This window comes from Coturnix japonica, chromosome 4 (genome assembly GCF_001577835.2).
Source record: "Coturnix japonica isolate 7356 chromosome 4, Coturnix japonica 2.1, whole genome shotgun sequence".
NCBI lineage: Eukaryota > Metazoa > Chordata > Aves > Galliformes > Phasianidae > Coturnix > Coturnix japonica.
The window spans coordinates 32,869,070-32,893,322 of record NC_029519.1 but is presented as its reverse complement, the minus strand read 5'-3'; the positions used below and the strand labels follow the sequence as shown (position 1 = coordinate 32,893,322).

General features: G+C 38.8%; 2 protein-coding genes across 3 annotated transcripts in view; one reads left to right on the top strand and one right to left on the bottom strand.

The window, feature by feature from the left end:
- The window catches only part of HPGDS (hematopoietic prostaglandin D synthase), a 30,349-nt gene extending 24,908 nt beyond the window's left edge, over positions 1-5,441 (top strand). Inside the window, exons 3-6 of the mRNA XM_015861350.2 lie at positions 978-1,070; positions 3,097-3,206; positions 4,299-4,397; positions 5,001-5,441. Coding sequence (XP_015716836.1) covers positions 978-1,070; positions 3,097-3,206; positions 4,299-4,397; positions 5,001-5,165 — 467 coding nt within the window. The 3' untranslated portion in view covers positions 5,166-5,441. The remainder of the gene's footprint in view (positions 1-977; positions 1,071-3,096; positions 3,207-4,298; positions 4,398-5,000) is intronic.
- Positions 5,442-7,419: 1,978 nt separating this feature from the next.
- Positions 7,420-24,253, bottom strand: part of SMARCAD1 (SWI/SNF-related, matrix-associated actin-dependent regulator of chromatin, subfamily a, containing DEAD/H box 1) — a 36,884-nt gene continuing 20,050 nt past the window's right edge. For both annotated transcript variants that reach the window (XM_015861344.2, XM_015861345.2), the window contains 15 exons: positions 21,031-21,233; positions 19,450-19,540; positions 18,193-18,292; positions 16,554-16,613; positions 16,269-16,344; positions 15,536-15,671; positions 14,707-14,844; positions 14,321-14,416; positions 12,830-12,947; positions 12,435-12,556; positions 11,110-11,298; positions 10,019-10,137; positions 9,057-9,239; positions 8,259-8,368; positions 7,420-7,965 (listed from right to left, as the gene is read on the bottom strand). In XM_015861344.2, the coding sequence (XP_015716830.1) occupies positions 7,904-7,965; positions 8,259-8,368; positions 9,057-9,239; positions 10,019-10,137; positions 11,110-11,298; positions 12,435-12,556; positions 12,830-12,947; positions 14,321-14,416; positions 14,707-14,844; positions 15,536-15,671; positions 16,269-16,344; positions 16,554-16,613; positions 18,193-18,292; positions 19,450-19,540; positions 21,031-21,233 (1,803 nt within the window). In that variant the 3' untranslated portion in view covers positions 7,420-7,903. The remainder of the gene's footprint in view (positions 7,966-8,258; positions 8,369-9,056; positions 9,240-10,018; positions 10,138-11,109; positions 11,299-12,434; positions 12,557-12,829; positions 12,948-14,320; positions 14,417-14,706; positions 14,845-15,535; positions 15,672-16,268; positions 16,345-16,553; positions 16,614-18,192; positions 18,293-19,449; positions 19,541-21,030; positions 21,234-24,253) is intronic.

The window sequence follows — 24,253 nt, the reverse complement described above, 5'->3', positions numbered from 1 at the left end:
TCACGGGCATAGGTAAATCTAAGTAACCCGTGACACACAGGTATCCATTGTGCCTGCTCAAATTCATACAGGTTATCTATCATGCCTGCTTAGTCTGCCATCACCTGTGCTCAGTGTCTGGAGGCCTTTTTCTCAGTACTGAGTTTTTGTTTTTGAATGCAAGCCTAGTCAAATGGATTTGAATATCCTAGCAGTTGTGCTTCATTGTGAGATCCGTACTTGTCTCCTGGTGAGATAAGCTTTCACACCATCTCTGTTGGAGAATTGTCATATGAAAAGTCATATCTTCCTGTACCAGAAGAGGTTTAGACTAGACATAGGAAGGAACTTTTTCTCTCAGAGAGTGGTCAGGCACTGGAATGGCTGTCCAGGGAGGTGGTGGAGTCGCCATCCCTGGCAGTGTTCAAGAAGCATCTGGATAGGGAGCTAGGAGATATGGTTTAGGGTTTTTCTGTAGGTATGGTAAAGGGAGGACAGTTGGACTAGATGATCTTGTAGGTCCTTTCCAACCTTGTGATTCTATGATTTAAAACAACAGCAAGCAAGTAAGTATCTTTGCAGTCTTTGCCCATCTTCCATTTCATACCCCAGCTGGTCCCTGCACTACAAAGACTTCAGCAGTACTTTGCCTAGCATTGGCATTCACTTTCCTGGGGCGGAGAAAGCTGAGAAGGAACTATAAGCTTCTGAAGAAAACTCTCCCTCCATAAAGAATCCAGGATATCTAGGGATGTATTCAGGCTTCAAAGTATGAGTTTAGGGAATTAGTTGGTTTCTGTACTACAGCTGCCTTCTTGAAGTGTGAGGTGGTTTCTCCTTAACCTGTCTTTTTTTAGTCTGTGTCTATAGCATTTCCCTACAGAAATACAGTTAAACTGTTAAGTGCGATAACAAAGATTTCCCTTAAAGAGTGGTAAAAGTGCAACTCACTGTTAAGGACGGTGATTTTATTTCATTTCTTTTTTTTTTCTTCCAAGCTATTCCATTCGGCAAAGTCCCCATTCTGGAAGTAGATGGAGTGATCATTCACCAGAGCCTGGCAATCGCAAGATACCTTGCCAGAGAAACAGGTAACTCATCTGACACCTTTAATGCTCTGGAAGAAAAACCATACCCAATCACAGCCAAAAGCAGAAAGAAACTAACAGCTTAATGAGCCCAACCATAGAGTAGGACTTCTGCGAGTCACTGGAACCCTAGGGCAAAATATAGAGTTACTCAAATGGAATGTACAGAATAAAAATCAGACCAAAGTGAAGAGTAAGGCTCAAAGTAACAGTCTGCAGCAAGAAGTGCTATGGTGTTCACAGCTGAAATCACTTGGCAGAACTTCCCGTTTGCACATTAAGTACACCGAAAGGAAATCTCACAAATAATCCTGAGCAAACTGTTCTAGCTATAGATATGTCCCTGTTCATTGCAGGGGAGTTGGACTAGATAACCTTTAAAGGTCTCTTCCAGCTCAAATGATTACCAGATTCTATGAATCCCTTTATCTATCCAACTGCATTCCTCTCTGCATCTAACACCCAGGTTTTGGTCTGACTTCCTCAGCCACTAAACTTTACCCTTCTGTCTCTGCATGACAGAAAGCATGACCACCTGTGACCCAGTGGCTCTCAGGGTAGCTTTCTGTGCAGCTAAACTGAGCTGTCACGAGCACCAGAAAGCACCAGGCTAAGGAGCTTTTGAAAGCACTTGAGATGATTGCAGCCAGCAGACAGAGCACTCTGAAGCAGATGCAGGCAAAAGCTCTGTTCTGGCAGAGAGACTACATCAGAAGGTGACTTCACTCATCATTAAATACTACACACCATGAAAGCACTCAGCCAGCTAGACCAAATGGTATAAGACTCTTTAGTAATGCAAGTAATCAAAGAGAGTAGTCAGGGCTTGCTTTAGGTCAGTAGCTGTCATTCAGACTCATGTGCAAAATGGGTCTGCTTGAAAATAAACATTTTGGTGGTGTGCTGCTTGTCAGCAAAGTAAAGACAGGCTGGGAAACAAAGTGCTGTCAGACTATTTGTGTATTCTGAACAGAGAGACGTAACCTGCCTTTCAGAACACTTCCTGATGTCCCACGTTTTCCAGCTGAGGAAACAGCGAGAAGCCCACAGTGTTATTCTTCGAGGCACTACCATAATGTGTTTTCACATGTCAAGTAACACTGCCAATTTCCTCCATCCCTGATAGGATCTATTACTTGCCAGGGAAGAGGACGATGAGCAATATAGGACTGGGAAAAATGATGAGAAATTCATCCTTCCTCCCACGCCACCTTCCCGCTTGTCTTCTGTTGAGAGGCTGGTTGGGAGCAGTGTTGCTTTCATAGTCAGAAATTATCACTTGAATATTCTCTCCTGGCTTTTTCTATCAGAATGTGATTGGAATTTCCTTCTGGCCAGTCTTGGCAAATTCAGACCATGCTGCTTATGTTAGTGCAGCAGAAAAAACAAGTATGTGCAGAAGGGGAAAATAAAACCCTTTAAAATTCCCAGTGACAATATTCAGTAACCCTTTAAAATACAGAAATGGCATTTTTGGGTGCCCATCACTAACAATTCATTACTGAAGGGCTCACAGAATAAGGTGTCCAAAAGGAGCAGCATATTCATTGCCTTTAAATGCATAAGGTATAATTCAGGGAAGGGTGTTAACAGAGAAAGGGCATATGACTTACGGGAGTGTTAAAGAACAGAAGAAGATGGTCTGGCTCTGCACATAGGTGAAAGCCTGAATAGTCTGAAAAGAGAGCAAGGGAAAGAAGTAATACTGAGATGACCACAGGTGAACCAGAGAGCAGCATGGGAGGAAAACGGATTTGCAAGCAAGACAAAATAATCAAAAGCAAGCAGTGTGTCGTAAGAAGGTTTAAATGGGCTGTGCGTTCAGGTGGTGGAAAGAAAACTCATTTTTTAGGTAGCTATATGAGGGTAAAGGAGGAAAAAAACAAAGGTGGGTGAAATTATGACAGGATGCAAGGGAGTCAAATACTCATTGTTAGAATCAAAATACTCTGGTTAGCACATATTCTTATGGAAATGTTCACAAAGAATCGAGCTGCTCACTAACCTCCCCTGTGCTTGCTTCTGACAGGTCTGGCAGGTCAGACTCCAATAGAGCAGGCATTGGCTGATGCCATTGTGGACACCATCGATGATTTCATTACGCTGTTTCCCTGGGCAGAGAAAAATCAGGAAGTGAAAGTAAGACAGCCACTAAACTAAACAAGATAATCCATATGTATCTGTACTTGAGCATATCTTCTCTGGAAAAGGCCCCATGCCAACCCCTGGGTCCATCATCTCACCTCATGCCAAGGTGGAAGACCTCTGTGGCTCTTCCTCCAAGCTAACTGAGTTAAGGTCATCTGCTCCCTTCCACCTCCACAAGATTTCCCCCCATTGTGGGAACAACAAGGTCAGCACAGGAGGGCTCAAATCTTTCTGCTTCTGCTAATTCAGTGGGATTGACAGCTCCATCCCTTTTTCTTCTTGAGCTCCTACACCTCCGGTGCTCAGCGTGAAAGGGAGCAGTGCTCACAGGCAACCTGCATGTACCTGCGTGCACATATGCTGCATAGCATCGTCTGGGGGGCCCAAAAGATCTAGAAAATTGATTTCTGGGAGTCTTTAGTACTTCTGGCACTTCCTGGGTCCACTGCCACCACCTTGTGGTCGACGTGCAAAAGGACGGGAAGGAAGGAGACAAAGGGTAAAGAGAAGATTTCATTTATTTAGTGTATCTTGCAGAGGGTGGTAATATAAAAGAAAAGAAAAAAAGGGGGTTGGGGAGTGGGGGTGGAATGTTACAGGACAGGCTGCAAATCTGACATTCCTGGTATGCAAACTTGTGGCTGTGACTTGCAGTCATAACACTCAGTTCAAAGAATCATAGTACAACCCAAGCTGGAACAGACCCACAAGGAGCATGGATTCCAACTGGCTCCACATAGCACCACCCAAACACTAAAGCAAATGTCTGAGACTGCTGTCCAAATGCTCCTTGAGTTCCAGCACCTTGGGGCCATGATGACTGTCCTGAGGAGCCTGCTTCATGCCCTCCACCCTCTGAAGAGGTGAAGAACCTTTTTCCATCACCCAGCCTGACCCTTCTGTGATGCAGCTCTATGCCTTTCCCTCAAGTCCCGTCGCTGTGAGCATAGGGAAGAGCTCAGTGCTCTTGGGTCAGACCATCGATCACCTTATCCAGTTTTCCCTGTTCATCTTTTTTTTCCCTAAGAAACTCTCAAGAATCCAGTTTTGCTGACCGTTGTGTGTATTCTGTTCTTCCCCCAGGAGAAAGCTTTTAATGACATCCTCACCAATAAAGCCCCCGAGCTGCTGAAAGCTTTGGATGCTTTCTTAGGAGACAACAAATGGTTCGTAGGGAAATCTGTAAGTATCATTTTGGTTTCTCTCATTCCAATGATGCTGCCAGTAAAATGTAGCTGTTGACTACTGTTAACATTACGGATTTCATGCTATCCCAATGAAATCTTGTAAAAACAAGTCACTATTTTAATTCTTTTAATTCTTTGTTCTTACCAATGCACAACTAGTTGCTCCATTGTGAAGGGAATGCTGTCCATGCCATCAAGAAAGAGTAAACCAGGATAGATCTGCATTTCTTAAAGAATTTTAGCTGTTGATACATTATAAATGCCTTTGTACTACTTAGTGGAGGTGTGAGTTACAAACTCTGCTTAGAGCCGCTGCTCAATTTATAAGAAAATATGGGAAAATAAAAACAAAAACACAGTATTAGTAGCAAGGGCCTGTTTTAACTAATTTGTAATCAAGTTAATCCTTGCACTGCAGCACAGTTACTATCTCTGTAGCTTAAAATAACAGCAAAACCCAGCACAAACCAGATCAATCCACGCTTCATTTTTGCAGATATTCCTCCACAGTTTGCAGAGAATATTCATAGTCTCGATTTTTTTTTTTTTTTTTTGAGATTACCAATTAAGGTTTACAACTTCTCCCTCTTTTCACCAGGTAACATGGGCTGATTTCTACTGGGATGTGTGCAGCACGACACTCCTGTCCTATAAAGCTGACCTGGTAGAAAAGTACCCCAGGCTGTCGGCTCTCAGGGATAGAGTGGAAGCACTGCCTGCTATTGCAGCCTGGATCCAGAAAAGACCAAAGACAACAATTTAGATCGTCTGTTCAGTGGAAAAGCAAATGCATGGTGGTGTTTTTTTTTTGGTCTTCAAACATTACAAATGTGCTAAGTTATTAATTTTAGAATCTTTTAAATTAATTTCAGGTGGGTGTGAAGTCGCAAATCAGTATCTAGTAGAGTAGAGCCATTCCAACTACATTCCCTTCATCACTAATCAAGAGTTTGGAAAACACAGTTAATGTTCTGTGGGATCTCAGGGGGAGAAAAAGATAATAATAATAAACATTACTGGACAGATATAATCTCAATGATACTTTGTGTTTGTTGTTGAGTTTCTGGAGGAAGCCAGGTTAAAGAAGAGAAGTGTTTGGGAGGATTAAGGACAGTAGGCAGCACAGATGAAAACTACTCACTCTCTGAAGAGGCATCACAGAATCACAGAATGACCCGGGTTGGAAGGGACCTCAAGGATCATGTAGTTCCAACCCCCCTGCCTGGCAGGGCCACCAAACACACACATTTACTAGATCAGGTTGCCCAGGGCCCCGTCCAACCTGGCCTTGAACACCTCCAAGGACGGGGCATCCACAACCTCCCTGGGCAGCCTGTTCCAGGGCCTAACCACTCTCCTAGTAAAGAACTTTCCCCTAACATCCAACCTAAATCTTCCCTTTTTTAACTTAAAACCATTTCCCCTAGTCCATCAAGTTCCTCCAACGCTTTCTTAGCCTTCTGCAAGTTCCTGTTAGGCCATTACAAAAAAATGCAGCTGCCCAGCTGAGATGCTGCCCACATCAGCACCAGCTATAAGCACACCACCTATAAGCACACCAGCTGCAAAAACATTTGATTGCTCAGAATCTCTCCAGTAAAAGCAACAAACAAAAGTGGCAGGGATGAAAACTAAATTTAGAACAAAATAAATGGAACATGCCAACAGTTTATTCTTATACCAATGGAGAAAATAGGTCTGTGAAGCTGCTGAAAACAGGGATGGCTGTGGAGGAGAAAGGCTTACCCAAGCTCAAGGGGAGACAAGAGCTCATTAGAGGACTCCAATGCCTGTAGTTGGTTTATCCATTTAAAACAGTGGGAAATTGCTTTCCTTTACAGCTACTCTCCACCTTCCCCCACTTCAATGAGCGTTATTTCCTTGAGCTCTAAAAGTGACATAAACCAACTACTAAGCAGCTCAGAAACTAAGAGGTATCATCAGAAAAAGAAGCAAGGTTCATTCTTACATAGATTTGAATATGCAGTCTCCGTTTGCTCTTGCAGTTCCTTGTATACTTTGTTGTAGCTCCTCGTTTATTTTTCTTTCCTCAGCTTCCAACATACTGTCCTCTTTAGCAATAAGACTAGGTGTCCTGGTAGATTACAGATTGGCCATGAGTCAGTAGCGTGCTGTGGTGACCAAGAAGGCCGGTGGTATCCTGGAGTGAATCAAATAGGAGCACTGCCAGCAGCAGGTCAAGGAAAATGATCCTCTCTATCTGCCCTGGTGATGCCATTTATGTGGTACTGTGTCCAGTTCCAGGCTCCCAAGTTAAAAATGGGGAAAAAAAAAGAATCCAGCACAGGGCAACAAACACAATAAGGGCCTGAAGCAACTCCCATATGAGGAAAGGCTGAGAGATCTGAGACTTATCAGTCTGAGGAAGGCTGAGAGGGGATCTCATCACTGTTTATAAATAACTGAAATGCAGGAGTCAATTTGATAGGGATAAATAGGGTGGTGAGCAATGAAAGACAAAGGGGCAACAGGCAGAAACTGGAACACAGTAATAAACTGTAATACAAACTGAGCAGAAAACTCAATTTAGTAGTGTAATACAAAGGTGAGTGAAGCAGTAACAGCAGAGTAGCAAGGTCGTAGGCTGAAGCAAGTGAGAACTGCTCAAATACAATTGCGGGCACAGAAATAAAGGAAAGTAGCTGCTTACCTTCAAGAAGGCCTCAGGTAGGCAGGAATCTCCAGCAAAACACCCTTGCCTCCACTGCCAACCCTTGCATGCACTTGAGCTCCTCTGGGTTGGCCCTGCCTTCCCACCAGGTGCTCTATCACTGCTTCAAGCCATAACTTAGCATTTCTGCTACAGGCAGGAATTCCCATTTTCATAATCTGCATTCTAACACAACTTTTATTTGAATATAATAATAGTAAATATTTACTAACATAAAGAGAAGTCAGTTCATTTTGGACAGTCTGAAAGCTGCCTCTGATTTGTAGCATGCAAGTTACCAATTCCACCCTCCTTTCCCAAAAACCACAACATGAGAACAACCTGATAATGTATAGAATTTTATTTGAACAAACTGATATAAAACCGGGACAATACATCAAATGAACCAGAACAAGCAGAAACAGACTTAAGCATTGTCAAATAAGGCACATATAAAAGAAATCTACAAGCATAATCCAGTGAAACAGACAGTTTATTTATAAGTCTGGAGGTAGAAATAATTACAAAAATACTGACAAATCTTAAGCAGTAGCAGATTTATTAAAACAATTACTACATAGGTCCCCATTTTGAGAAATGTTCTGTAAAATAGTATTTCACCAGCATCTGCTACTGGTAGATTTCTACTGTTTCTGTTTTTGAGCTTTGAAAGAATGCTACCAGTGTTAAAAACTGTCAATGCCATGAGGAATAAAATGAAGAAACTATAAAAAGTTATAAAATTTCACAAATCTCATGGTCATCAGTAACAGAAGAGTCCCTTGGGGTATGGCATCACACTTCTTCCTTAAATTCCACCTATTTACATTTTAGAGACCTAATGAGGCTTTCAATAGCGTGGCTATATCTGCTGGAATGGTCCCCTCTTCTCCTGAAGAATAAAAACATACAATAGTAGAGCAATAAGTATTTTACATAAAATGACGAAAGCCTACAATCCCATAACTGTACACAATCATCCACTTGCAAGCATTTGGTCTGTGTGTTAGAGTCAAGGGACACTTCATGTCAAACTCAAAAGTAAACTGACATGACTTATTTTTCCAGTTCAAAGTGGAACAAAATAGCCTCATCTTCAATCTGAGTGCAGTTTTTTTGGAATAATATATTGCAGTGATCTCCTTAAGTCATCTAAGGGGAAATCATTACTAGTAAGAGACTTACCCAAATCTGCTGCAGTCATATCTTGTTCTAACTTCAATTTTTGCTGGTTCATTTTGAGCATGGATTCTTCAATAGTTCCTTTACTGATCAGCTTTATGACTTTTACTTCTCTGAAAAGCACAAAGGAAGATGAATACATCTTTACAGTTTCTCCAGATTAGTGCAAAAGGAAAGGATCTATGCCTTTGCTTGAGTGGCAGTAGTTTACAACAAGGAAGAAAAATAGTAGAGGCAATACCAAAGCAGACAGTTTCCCTCTTTGGACCAGTTATGCTCCATACTGACAGAAAACTTGTTTTATCCTATAGCCAGAACAAGGGTCTGTACAGTCTCAACAAACTTATGTTAACAGAAACAACTGAACATTCCTCGGTCCCATACTACAGGCAAAATACCATTTACTAAAAGCATTCTATTGCTCACAACTCATTCCTTTTATTCCTTACTGGAAACTATAAAGCAGAAGACTGATTTATTCTTCACGACAGAGCAGCATTTTAAAGTTTAGAAGTCTTTGGAAGAAAACAAACAGCTTTTTCAACCAGTTCCAATGACTTCAGACCAGTCCTCAAATAAATATCTGGTGCTAAGAACTGATGTGAACTAAGGAAAAATGAAAAATAAGAGTAGAATGTAGTTAAGGTTAGTTCCACCTACAACATGTAATTGTAAGACAAGTGCAACCATCTAGCTGCCAAGCAATTCAGAGATGGCTTAGAGAAATCTGATTAAAATAGAATCTTTAAATCAAACTGTTTGCCTCCAACAGAAACAAGCATCATAATTAAGAAGCCTTACCTTGTCTGACCTACTCTATGGCATCGATCTTCTGCTTGCTTATCATTATATGGATTGCAATCAATGTCATGAAGAATAACAACATTTGCTGAGGTCAGATTGATCCCCAAGCCACCAGCTTTGGTTGACAGAAGGAACACAAATATACCCATATCTGTATTGAACTCATCTATTAGATGTATCCTACAGAACACAGGAACACATACATCAGGTTTTAGAAAACAACAACATTCTTGCTTCAGAGTTGAACACAGAAGTTAAGATTATGATCTGAGGAAGAGGCCAGTGGTATTGCAAAGCAACTCAAAAGCATAGATGTTAGGCATAAAGGAAAAGGTGTAACAGTGCTAAGGGGTAACCAGAACATACTTTGAGAGTGACAATACAGAGAAAGGAATGAAGTAATGTTTCGAAAAAGATCTTGGGTTATCATCACAGAATGCAAAGAACAAGCTGGTAGAGGAGAGTGAGGAGAACTGAGGTGTGGCAAAACAGGTGACAGGAGAGTAAAAAATTTAGGTTCACGACTGCCTTGTACTAATTGCACATAAAAGTTAAGAAGGGTAGAGATTTCAGCTGTGAGTGGGAAGTAAGATCATACCAATAACTTGATAATTCAAAGAGCACCTGAAAAAAGAATTCATGAAACGGGAAATGCCTACACACGAGCTTCTGTTAAGTCATGCTGACATAAAAGCAAATCAAAACATCATTTACACCAAAGGTGAAAGTTTTTCACTTTGACGTGCTAAGATGATAATCTGATCATCTAAATTCACTTTTCAGACTCATCCTTACTAAAGCAATCTGAAATTCAACTTTAAACTCCTACTAGAGTCAATTCCCAGCAACTACAGAATTCTATATACTAGAAAACAAAGGTTATTAAGTCAGACCCTCAGTGCAAGTGGCACTTCCATTTCTTCAATTGACTTCAGAAAACAAACAGAAAAGTCACATACCTATCAGAAATCTGTGTTCTTCCATCCAACCTAATATATCTGTGCTGCCAGTGTTTTAGGAAAACTTCCAAGATATCTAATATCATTGTAAACTGGCTAAACAACACAACTCTGTCACCCTGGAAATGACAAAGCAAAAAAAAAAAAAAAGTTTTAAAACGCTTCAGTAAAAGATAATAAACTACACAAATGTTATACTACACAAATATAAACTACACAACACTATTTGCATTTTAAAACTGATTTAACTTCGAGTCCCTGATTTCTAAACTAAAAGACTAAGCTGAAATTACTAAGATGCTGACTGAATTTTAGTAAAACATGTCCAGTATTTCTGTTGTGTAATACATCTTTAGTTAGAGACAGAAGTTTTTGAGTTATTTTGTACTTAAGTCAATTAAGCAACCTAGAAATCACAAATCAAATGCAAGAATGACAGATCTATAAAAATATTTTTGCTAAAAACTGTTAAATTTGAGCTGTTTTTTCCATACCATAGCTCCCTCTTGAAGTATTTGGTACATGCTTATTTGCAAAATAAGCCAGCTTGAGTCTGTAGCTCAAAACAGTGGCATCTTATGTTTATGCTAAAATTATCATGTATTAAGCCAAATTAATAGTCTTATTGAATTGGCCAAAAGAATGTCAGATGATTCAACACTTATGAGCTGTGAAAGTGATACTGTGCCTTCCTACGAATTGTCATGTTAATTTGGGATACAATATTCAACACTTGGAAAAATGAGAAAGATCAAGTGCCATGTACTGCACTTTGGCCACAACAACCCCAAGCAACACTAAAGGCTTGGTGCAGAGTGGCTGGAAGACTGTGTAGAGGAAATGGATCTAGAGGTATAGGTTGATGCTCATCTTACTTTCACTGTATAATCTTCTTGTGTATAGAGCAATGTGCAAAAGTAGGATTACACATTAGAAGCAGTACACCGCACACACATTAAATCACACTATCATACTCCATACAAAAGCAAATGAGTAGCACATACAGCTGCTGGTGACCAGATGGTGAGGTCTTTTTGGTGCCAGCCACTAGACAGACAGTAAAGGACACTTCAACCATTTGTAGTACCAACCTTCTCTTTAAGGTCTGATAGAAGGCGTTCCAATACTCTAAACTTTCCCGAATCCAAAATCTGATCCATGTCTAACTTGAAGTCACTGACATGAGAGTATTGCTTACAAAGCAAATGCAGTTCAAAATCTGTCATTACTGTCATATCTTCAAAGATAAGGTCAGGATTAGCATCACGATGTGTGGGTTCCTATTAGCAAAAATGAAGGAAAATAATACAGTAAGCAACCTTGATACACAGACAAGAAAAAAAAAAACACAACAACACACAATTACATCCACAATTTCTGCAAGAACAAAAAGTAGCACAACTAGACATTGACAAATGCCAGAGCATGGCTCATGCAAGCAACAAAAGAAATCTGTAACCCCAGGTTTATAATAGAAGATTGTCACTTTACGATTTAGCTCTTACAGGAGTTTGTGCTACCAAAAACTAAGTATATGCTCAACCTCCACAGCCATTACCTAGTTCCCATCAAGCCCTACGATCTTTTGACCCTGTATCTGACCTCTTCCCCTGAAGACACATTCCCTAAAAGGGAGATCCAATCCTTGGTTAGATGGTAGAAGACATGGGAAGCCCAGCCCCAGATGTAGGGCGGGTAGAGGGATGTCATGCCTGGAAGAAAGAGGAAAAGAAAAGCCACATCTGGAGAGTATGATGGCATGAGAAGGAATAAAAAAGGGACAAAAATCCTTCATAAAAATGGATGACTTCTTCCCTTCCCCCCAACCCTGACAGGCTTTATTTTTAGCAAAGCTACAGATATTCAAAGCCAGCTGAAGATTTCTCAGAGTACACCCTCCTGCATGTCCCAAGATATCTTTTCTTTGCACTCTGAGAAAGATGCAACAATTTTTCCCCAGCTCCACAGGCACGAACCCCAGACATGGGTAAAAAGAAAAAAACCTCAAAACTTCAATATATCAGTGCCCTATTTTTACGTCTATATAGCCTACATTCCTTGCTGCCCAGCAAATAGTAATAAACTCAGATGCCCTCCTCCTGAGACATTTTCTTAAGTACTATGGTTTTAAGTTTTGGTGTGGAGGGATGATGTGTTAAAGAGTGAGGTTCATAGAAAAGATGATGACTGCAATCCCAGAACTATTCTCTCTATTTAATTTTTGTTCTAGAAGTCAGAGTGTTAAAACTCATGCAGAACTTGTCTGGAACACTGGACAGATGCAGAAAAACAAAAAGCAGCAGCAGTGAATTAAGATTTGCAAAGACACACTTTTGATCCAAGGACTGGCAATGAAAATAAATTCAAGTTACATGCAAAATTCTGAGGAATTAGGGCCTGCCACTCATCCCCTTACCTTGAGCATAAGCTTGGACATTGTCTTGAGTTTGTCAGCTGTGTAATACTGACGATGTAAGAGAGGGTGATTAGCCATTTTTCTAAGTTGCATCATTGCATTTCCCATATCAGAGTTTTTCTCTATCAACAAAAAAATAAAAATATATTCAGAAGCAGCACAGATCTGGATGTATCTTTATCTCTCAGAACATTAGTTTTAAGGAATATTCCTTATATTCAGTATTTCATCTATTTAAAAATAAATCACAGAAGGGATATAGTCATTTTTAGTATTTATATTTAGTATTTAGTATTAGACATCTTTACAAATCAAAATCTCTGTAGTCCCACTCAACAGAAATCTGAGCTTAGGAAAATTAAAAACCAGCAAAAGGAAACAAAACTGTCACATACCGTTACCCTTCATAGTTTTCTTCAGCTTGTTTAAGAGATCACAGTATAGTTGCTCTTGCTTCTCAGACATGGCACATAATTCAATGTGATCTTTTTTGGGAGGTAGTTGTTTAAGGACCTGAGAAAATAAAAGTGTACCAGGTGAAAACCGTATTGCAGCAAACAATAGTTCTTTTAGCTTACTCTTAAGGATGAGAGGACTGAGCACACCCTCAGTAAGTATGCAAATGACACCAACTTGGGAGGAAGTACTAAGGGTAAGAAGGCCCTACAGAGGGCTCTGGCCAGGCTGGATTGAAACCAACAGGATGAAGTTTAACAAGATCAAGTGCCACATCCAGCACTTTGGCTACAACAACCCCAGGCAACACTAAAGGCTTGGTACAGTGTGGCTAGAAGACTGTATAGGAAACAGATCTAGAGCTATAGGTCAATGCTCAGCTAAACAAGGCAACAGCGTGCCCAATTGGCCAGGAAGGCCAGTGGCATCCTGGCTTGCACCAGAAATAATGTTTTCACAGCAGCAAAGAGCAGCAAAGAGATCAATCCTCTGTATGCAGCACTGATGAGGGTGCACCTTGAGTACTGCATTCAGTTTCGGGCTCCTTACTATAAGAAAGACAATGGGGTCCTGCAGTGTGTTCAGAGAAAGGCAATTAAATTGCTGAGGGGCTTGGAGCACAAGCCTTATTAGGAGTGGCTGAGCGAACTAGCATTATTTAGTCTGGAGGAGGCTCAGAGGAAACCTTATCACTCTCCACAAATACCTGAAGGGAGGTTGTGGCAAGGTGGGAGTCAGCCTCTTCTCCCATTAACTAGATACAGGATTAGAGGTAATGACCTCCAGTTGTGACAGGAGAGATTCAGGTTGTACACAAGGAAATACTACTTCTCCAAAAGAGCAGTTAGGCACTAGAACAGGCTGCCCAGGGAAGCGGTGAAGCCACTGACCCTGGAGGTGTTCAAGAAATCTTCAGATGCTGTACTTAGGGACGTGGATTAGTGGGAAATATTGGTGATAGGTGGATGGTTGGACTGGATGATCTTGGAAGTCTTTTCCAACCTTGGTGATTCTATGATCTGACATTACCAGCAGAACCTTGTCCTCAGGATAATAGGTCCCAGAGCTCTCTCTCCACTGCAAGGGGCAGGCTGAGTCCCTGCAGAGCAGCCTTAGATATGCACTAATGGATGCAAACAAGTGGAATTTTCAGAAGTGACTGTGAAGTCACTTGATGTCTGCTTAGTGAACCAGGTAACCTTTTAGTGATCTTTCCTAACTAAAATTCCTAGCTGCAATAAACATCCAAAACCACCACAGCATGTCACACTCTTGCAAACTCCTTCAAAATAAGTAGCTTAAGTTTCTTCAGTCTCCTAGAGAAACATGTGAAAATAGCACTGATGAAACCTGGCTTTAAATTCCATGAGTCTCAAAGATTATGAGGTTGTCGGATACCAAGGAATCAATATTTTAAAATAAATCATTACCTCATCTTTTACTCTTCTCAAGATGAAAGGTTTGATTATCTGCTTTGCATGTGCAATCCTCTCCTTTTCATATGCACTTTGTTCTTCAGCAGTCTTCTATGGAAAATATTGCAAGAATTCAATTGTAGGGTGAAATTTTCAGCAATAACACCACTATCGTAAGACTTCTAAGCTAGTGGAGAACTCAACCCGAAGAGACAGATCTAATAGGACAGTTTGCATTCTGAGACATCCTATTATGATATATGTTTACTTGAAATAGTTTATTTTACTGTTTCATTTTCTAGATTTTCACTACCTGTTTCTACAAGGTACCAAGAAGCAAGTGGTAACAGCACTGATATAATAAACAAGTTAGTTTTATGAAAAGAATATGCAACACTTACTGCTTTTGAAGAGAACATCCTTCGGATTTCACTTGTGCTGCTACTGAACATATGTGGCATAACAAAATTCAAGAGAGACATCAATTCCAACAAGTTATTCTGAACTGGAGTTCCTGTTAGCAGTAAGCGATGCTTTGCCTATTTGTCAAGTGAAAAAAAAAAAACAAAACAGTAGTGAGAAACAATATATATATTTTTAAGGTGAATTAGTACTTTACATACAAGTTGTCAACTGCAAGTACAAGCCACAATTTAACGACTTAATGATCAACTTCCTAAAAATGCTTTTAGTGAAAATATTGAAAAATAAGTTGTAATAATTTAAGTGATCATATGTTATTACTTCTTAGTCAGTCAGTATTATTACTCCTTATTCCAAATTTATCTTTAAAAACACCATTGAATCAGGTTGCAAACTTCAAGAAAAAGCTATTTCAAAGTTAGCTTTTTTAGTACAGTCCTATCAGAATACATCCTTAAATACTACAGTATTTCAGCACAAGTTATTTTAGTGTTCAGAAAAGCAATTTCACCATCTTTACTGTGAGTAAAGACTGGAAAACTGCATAATACTGAAACTGAGCCACTGTCATAATTCTAATGATGCTGTAAGTAACCAATTACATCTCACAGGAAACTCATCCCTTGAAAGAAATCACAATGCAGGATAAACTTCTGAAACCACACCACAACTTATGCCCACCCGCACACAGTAGTTTCTGAAACATCATGAGTATATAAATTCCTTCCTTCCTTCCACAAGGATAACAGGAAAAGACACCAGGGAGTCATTCCCTCACCCCATCCTCTCAACAACCAGGTCTCTTACATTAATTCTCATAAGCTGCTGGTAGCGTACAGAGCTCATGTTCTTGAGCATATGACCTTCATCAAAAATTGCATAGTTAAGCTTCACCTTGCGAAACAGACTTCGATCATCTGAGCTGCTAATTGCAGAGTTATAGCTGTCAGAGGAATAAATCACAAAAGTAATGTTAAACACAAACTTGACATGAACATACTGCTACCACAACTAAATTACATTCCGTATAATTCTAAGACCTACGGAAAAGAACAGTAGGGGCCACCTCAAGTAAAACTGTCTAGGAATGATCAATCATAACAAAGTTTACTATTGCCAAATAATTACAGTTTACTTGGTAAACCAGTGCTCTTCATACCACTTCCCAAAAATCCACACAAATGTATTACAAAGTATGCATAGTATCTGCTACAGCATTAATAAAAGCCTTTTTATCATTACTTGGAGAAGATGAAGTTCCTTTTCCATCTCATCACATTCTAAATATTGCTTGTTAGTTATTCGTTCTACGAATTTCATCAGCAAAGCACACTTTACACCTCCCTCATTAATGGATATTGCATAGAATAATCCCCATAGGCTTTAACTCTTGCCAAACAATCCAGTGAATGAAGAAGGCATCCTGCCCTTTAGTGAAATGCAACTGGCAGAGATGAAATTTTCTTATATCACTAGAGGTCAGTAGACAGTAACTATATTACTTTTGCTTTTTATTTTTTTATTTTTTTACTGTACTTACGTAGTTACAATGACATTGAAATCTACAACTCTGTTAATAATGTCAGCCCTGAGATGTTTCCTATCTTCCTGGGACCCTACGGAAGGAAAAACATGAGTACAACTACATATGCATTTAAAATTTAAATACATACTAAAATCAAGATTATATGCACGTATTTAATGTTGTTTTCCTGCATACAAACAATTATCTAAAAACAATGCTTCTATGAGAAATTAATGTTTTCTGAGGCTGAACATGTAACCAAATGTATGACTGGATTAATTTCTAAATGATGCTGCTCACCGTAGTAAAAAAGGACATTCAGGTCAGGACACCACAGATTAACTTCTCTTATCCAGTTATCTATAAAATATCAATAAAAAAAAATCAAAGTTATTTCTTCTTATGCCTTGCATAATTCCAAAACCACCTCAGCATTAAAACAAAAGCCTGACTTCACTGCAGATACCTTAAAATTCTCCCAAACATTAAGAATTATCTTTCCAAAAACTGGAAAATGTGTTTACGTTTAGGGAATCATCAGTCTCCAAAGCCTCCTCGTTTGAAAGGCTTCAGAAGACTTCTTCAGCAGTTCAAGAACAACAGATTAACATAAGCAAACCTTTTCCATATGACTCTTGCCATTGCACTTTAAACTCCTATTAAAATCTGAATTTTTACCAGGTCTAAAACAACATAAGTGTCTACCAAGCTGCTTAACTGCTCAGCCTGATTTCTTCCCCAGAAGAATTAATTCCTCAAAAAGCAATCACTTCATTTATCAACTATTTTCATTTAGAAACATTTCATCAGGAGACACAATGCCTCTAGGAATTGGCAAAATATCAGAACTTGATCCATTTCCAGGTGTGCAGCCATCAAAGCAGCCACCAGAAATGTCACCAGGCCAAAGACAAACATCTCTGTACATGGTGCATGAGTGTTATTCTCAAACCATCACATGCAACTGCAGAAGGGTAATTGCCACTTGTCTTATACCTGGGTTAGACCCAGCCTGGGGATGACCGAATCCTCCAACAGAGAAGTCTGAGAAGTTGTTGGTAGACTGTGCTTTTCAGGCTTCAGAGCATTGAATAACAAAAGCTTGGCCAAAGTTGCCGCTACAATTTATGTGCCTCTAAATATCACTTCATAAAAGCACCCACATTCACACCTCAGGTTTTAAATTATATGCATTTTTATGAGTTACTTTATAAACTTATGGATTCTAGTGAGTTTTAAAAGGACACTGATAATGGCATTTTCAAACAGGTCTTGAGCAACTGAAACCATTTTTGATGCGTTAGAAGAAATGTAAGATATGTATTGGCTTCAAAAATTAGGAGCATTATTTTCTTCCTAATTAAGATTGCTACTTTCTCTTTTTCAAAGTCTTTCAATGAATCCAATTTAACTGCAAAGAACAAGTTTATCCTAAAATTCATCACCTTTGCTGATGTGTTTCATTCTACTATATTCTTTGCACTTTTAATTGATCTATCTCATTAAAGAATCAAAACACAATATTAAAACACACTATTAGCCTCACCATTCTAAGATTTTGATCTGTTTTAAAAGACTGTATAAACCAAAGAGGAAAAAGGCACTGAATGCTTTGAATGAAATAAAAGTTAACTGAAAGCACAGCCTGAAGACACAGAATTTCCGCCAATACTCAGTACATAAAAGACTTGGCTAAACAAGTTCAAACTGTAACAAGCAGCTTTATTTTTTGTGAATCACATGCAATATATTAAATAAATCCATGTAAGGTCTAATGTTAGGTTAATTTATAACAAGTATACTTCCAGTATGGTTTACATTCCATTTCAAATTCTTTAGGGAATTTTCTTTAAATTGTTATCCTAATTTTAATACCTCATCCACAATTTCTCTCCTTTTTCTTTTTTAAAGTCAAGTAACTTCCAGACTTGCAACTTACCTATTGTTGAAGCTGGCACAACTACCAAATGTGGACCTCTATCACCTTCTTGGTAAATACGGGCCAGAAATGCAATAGCTTGAATTGTTTTTCCTAAGCCCTACAAGAATACAAATCCATTTAAACAAAATTTAGTCTCCGGAATGTAACAGTTTCCATACTCCTAACATGAATACACACTGATCAGTGATAACTAAAACCTACAAATCAGCACAAATTTATTCTGTCGAGCAGCATTGCTTTCAGAAAACAATTCCTTCTCAAACAGTCAAGTTAACAGTCTTTTCTGCTCAATATTTGAGCATCAGCGATTCACCCACTTCATTTATGAAGTTTTTCATTTTAGTTCAGCTCATCCCTCAAGGCTTCAAGAAACAGAAGTTCAGACAACAGTTCAATTGGAAATGAATCATTTCTTTCAATAAGAACCAATTATGCAACTGAACTCCAGCTACTTCTGAAGTAGGATTTAATATGGAAACCAGATTTGTTTGCAGTAAGCTTACATTTCTGCCAACACTCACTCGCCTGTCTTTTATACCATGAATTTAAGATTATAATCTTATCTACCAGAAAATTTTCTTGAGCTTGTGCTTACTGGCATGAAAAATATGGGAGAAACTCTGCCTAAGTCTTAGTGAAGCAAACCAATCTGCTCATTCACTTTAAGTCACAAGGTGAAAAGCAACTAGCACTCAAAACTTCAAATCTGTAAACTTTCTTGTTTTTAATCCTGTTAGAAGACAGGAATGAGGGGTACATTGACAATACGTGGTTAAAATTCTGGAGAAGCAGGAAGTGCTTGTACTGCATTTTTTGTATTGTTAACTACCAATTTGGAAACTGACGGAGAAAGGTAGAAGTAATGGGCTCACTACAGCACATTGTGGGTCAAGAAGAGTTAATTTTCTATTTAACTACACAAAGCTATGAAAATGAATGGTCCAAGAATTATCTGTTGTGTTATGAATTGGTTTAATTACATCAGAGGACCATGTGGCTTGTAACTATCAGTATCTATGAATCTCAAGTAACCTTTAACTTTCAAATTGAGAAAAAGAGCTTAGAAGCTACTGCTATTGAAAAAGATATGAAAAACGTTTGAAGAACTCATTTGTTATTTGAATTGTACTAGCTAAAACAAATGTTTGGTTTTGGTTTGCTTTCTTGTTTTTTTTTTAAGAAGCCCAAACCAAATTACAACTAAGATATCTCGAACACTTTTAGAAGTATCAATCAGTTTCATTTCATACTTACCATTTCATCGGCCAAAATACCATTCAATCCATGTTTATGAAGAAGTGCTAACCAGTTTAAACCAATCTTCTGGTATGGCTTGAGTTCCAAACTTGAAGGAAAAAAAGATAACAAAAAAAAAAACAAAACAGAAGAATATCAGGTTTACCATGTTGCTGCCTTTTGTTTATCTATGAAATACAATTTTAAACTTATGTTTATCACAGCACAGCATGTTTAACATTGCTTGTATTTTAACTCACTCCAAATATCCTGGCATAGTGAAAACACACCTCCAATTCCATGCAATCAGTCAGGTCAAATATCAGAAAGTATTTCTGAACTAAGTAGTGTGCTGGAATTCTTATACATGTTAAACAATCAAAATGAATCAATAAATTTCTTACTTTTAGATCAGTGATTGGTAACCAATTAAAAGCAGTTACGCAATCAGTATTTTCTTAAATATACAATGAATTAAATGTTATTGACAATATTGACACCAAACAACAAAAAACCCCACATATAATCCACAAAGCATTCTTGACCAATTCCCCTTCTTACTATGTTTTGACACAAAAGAAAATTATTTTGCTATATACCATTCATCCTTGTAAGTTTCATTCAGGTACTATGCTGGCCATTTCCATTTCACCTTTATACCTCTTAACCATTATGATAACATGCCTTGTCCCATTCTCCTCCCTGCTCCACATTGCCATCCCTCTTTAACTCCTTACTCACTTTTAGTATCCTCTTGGAGCTTATTTACCAATTCATGCGCCTAACACAAATTATCCCCTTCAGTAAATGCCCCAGCACCCATGCATGGAAAAATACAGATCATGGCCGGAACAGACAACTAGCCAGTGAGAGAGGGCTGATTTTAGATTGGGAACACAAGTAAACTGCCTCCAGCTTCTCCATACAGTCAGAAGAAATTTGCTCATAAGAAACTGCACTGAAGCTGCAACCAGGTATCCTCGCTTTTTGTGAATGACCTAGCTTAACCCAATTCACGATGTTTTATCATCTCTCACTGTTACATAAATGGCTGCAGTACTAAGAGGTTGTGTGGAAACCTTGCTGGCTGGCTGCCACTGGTATCTATTGGGGGAAACCCCAGAGCAGACACTCTGCCAGGCAGCCAGTAATAAGGACTTGTGGGAGACTTTCCCAGCTCGCTGCCCCCAGTAACATGAACACCTCTCTACTAGATCAGTGAATACTATCTTGCCTCTGTGTACTTTCTTCAGGATCATTAATCCTTACACAGAAGCACTGGAGCTTTTGCATGGCACTCTCCCGCTGGATAAACAGTTCGAAATCATTTTGCACATCTGCCTCCTGACCAAGGTCCTCAGTGATTAAACACGTGAAGGTTATCACCTAAAGATGAATTGTCATTTGGCATCCTTGATATATAAGGTTCCCCTTTAGATAAATGGCTCTCCAAGAACTGCAGTGTGCCAAAGACCTACATCTGTACTTACACAGGGAACAATTCTGAAAATCCTGGAGTTCAAACATAGCTTATTATCCAAGATTATCTCAAATGAAAAATATATATATATGTGTATATATATATATATACATACATACCTCTGGTTCAGAATGGAGGGTTGCTCTATGTTCCATTTGCTTCCTCCATCTTCAGTAATTTTGGTTACTTGTTTTGTCAGTTTATTTGAAATTTCTTCACATTTATTCATGAGCTTGAGAACCACATCTCTCTCCTTCAGCAGGGTCTTGCAGTTCCACACGATGTCTTCTGACAAGCCAGCGGTCTCAGTTATCTTTGAAAACTACAAAAAAATATTTTAACAAATAGTATGAATATTGTCTGTTAAAGGGAATCAAACCAGCAGATCAAATGCTGGTTTGCAACATTCAGCACTGTACCCATCTTCCTTCTGTTAACAAAACTTTAAAACGCTGTACTGCCAGATGCTTTCAGCAAGTTTCTCCCTAATTTTACTTAAAATTGCAAGAGCAAAAGCATTTTGCTTTGTGTAGCTACTGCAAGTCCCTGTCCACCCACAGCATACCAATGATTAATACAGAACGGCTCTAGTTATCTTTGGATGTGCCACTCTTTTTCTAAATCTGACAATCTCCACATAGATACCTGATAAGAATTCAGAAAAAGATGTTAAATTTAGCACAAGATTTGAACACATTCTCCTAGAGTTCCTTTCATAAATAAAAAAGATCACAGAATATAACTATTACACATTAAGTAGCAGATCAGTACTTCACAGTATAAATTGGACTGCACATAGTTTGACTCCAAAAATCTCCAGTGATATGATGCCCTCTACTGACAGATCTCAATCACAGTCTCCATGTTTTTTGTTTGTTTGTTTCAGGTTTTGCTTATTTAAAACATAAAAGTTTACCAATAGTTACAGGTTAAACCAGGCTAAGGCACACATGTCAACACTGGCAAAAAAGTAGACACCTTTTAATAAAGTGTTACAAAGAACATGATTTTCAATAGGCAATTAAGAAATTTCAACATTTGTTTTGGTGTCTAAAGCTTCAGTTGGCATAAACATAAGTCCTGCAATCTATAAATAAATGTGTGGAGAATGAAGCCATCTGTTATTAAAAAAAAAAAAAAAAAAAAAGCTGAATTACTTTGTGTCAGCATATTAACATCCATCTCCAAGTTACAACAAGAAACACTTCACAGCCAGAGTTGTGCTGTCATTCAGAACACAAATAGATCTGTGGTTGGCCTCTGCATTACCAGAGGCTCTCACTCCTGCAACTCCATGCATTTTTCAAATGAGGTCCAAAACTCTGAGACTATCACAGACAAAATCTTCCACATCAGGCTTGAGGAAAAATCCTGTAGGAGAGTCAAGTCAAAGCCCGAGTAACACCACACTGACACAGCCTGCTCAAGTTTACTCTAGTACGCTTAAAGGTGATAAAAAATTTCACTTTACTGCTTAGCTTTAAAAGACAGCCCCATCCTTAACAGACAAACCCCAACTCCACTTACAGCACTGGCTGTTTCTAACCTGATGCATTTGCTGCTTCCACTCAGTTTCTTCTTGTGGAAGACTTCCGGATTTATTTATGTATGTATATATTTTTGCTAGCTGGAGTTTTTAAGAGTTTACAAACATAGAGCCAAGCAGAATGAGAAATGACAATACAGTTGGAGCTCCCATCCCTTAGTGGGTCTCAGCTCATACAGTATTGCAGTTTACAGAATGCAATAGACATTCCTGACTTTTTGGGGAAAGTAAGAACTGAAACAGAGAAACAAACTAAATATACACTATGTCTAAACTTCCACATAAAATTTTGTGACATCAGATGAACCTCCATAAACAACACCTGAAAATTCATAAGGAGTTAGTATTTTTTTGGGTTGTTTTCTTTTGAAAGATACAGGCATCATTTAATTCACATGAGGTCTTTAATTTCAAAAGAGATGGTTTGCTTTGTGATTGAACAATACTACTGTCATTGAGAGTAATAAGAGTTAACAAAAAATGAATGATAGAATTGTTTGGATTGGAAAGGACCTTTAAGATCATCTAGTATCAATCCACCTGCTATAGGCTGAGACATATTCCATAAACCAGGTTGCTCAAAACCCCACCCAGCCTGGCCTTGAACATCTCCAGGGAGGGGGCATCCACAAATGCAGTGGGCAACCTGTTCCAGTGTCTCAAGCACTCAAATCCACTACAGGGAAAGAAACATCAAGTGTCCGCGAACACAAAAAGTTCAGCTCAGCTTCTTAAAGAATTTTTAGCCAGCATTGGGTATATCCTTTGTCCCCCTCCCTCTCACTCCAATACTCGACAGCTTACAGGTATTTTGGTTATTTGACTGCAGTTCAGAACTTATTTTCTGAGGAAACAGCAAAGCTGCTGTTTGCAATATAGTCCAGTTTGGAGAAGAGGACAAAATATTCATCACCAGCAAGTTTCTTTTAGAGTAAAGGAAAGGAAGAAAGGCACTGGGTGCCCAGAATTGCCACCATTAAAAAAAAAAAAGAAAAAGAAAAAAGAAAAGAAAGAAAGCCACACAGCAGTATGTTAGCACAACAAAAGCCACCACTGAGCAGTACTTGAGTGGCTGCCACTATTCCTCTCTCCTTTGCTTGCAGTTCCCACAAGTCCTCTTTCTGCTGACAACCATTCAGCTCATCTGTCCCGTCACCCATCTGCTCATCTTGCATTATACCTCCAGTTCTCATCACAGGATATTCACAACTATCAGCTCCTCAACATCACTAATTTCAGCTTCAAAGACCCTCTTTAAATGTAAACCCATGTTTTGTCTTGGTTCTACTTCTAGTGATCTTTTGTGAAGACAAGTACCAGAAGATTAGGGATATGATTTAGTGTAGGGTTTTTAGAGTTAGGGTACTAGTTAGGCTGTGGTTGGACTTGATAATCTTCAAGGTCTTTTCCAACCTAGGTAATTCTATGATTCTATGATTCTAAGACTCAAACACGTGCTTTTTACGAGCATGCACCTGAATGTATGATGCTACTCTCTTTAAAGTACACACTGTATTCAAAGGGAGGTCACAAGTACTTGTCCAGAGAGCATCTGATTCTATAGATGAAGAAGCAGAAAGCTAAAGCCCCAAGGATATACCCAAGCAGTGTCACCAAATCGAGGTAAACATGCTTTCAAAATCTACTCAAAAACACAGTTAAGCAATTCCAAGAATTTTCGGTGATTTTATAACTTTGAAATTCATCTGAAAACTTTAAAACCAGAGTAAAAAACATTCTTAGTGCAACCTTAAAGTTTTGTCTAGAAAGAAAATGGCATTTAAGTTTTCCTGGAA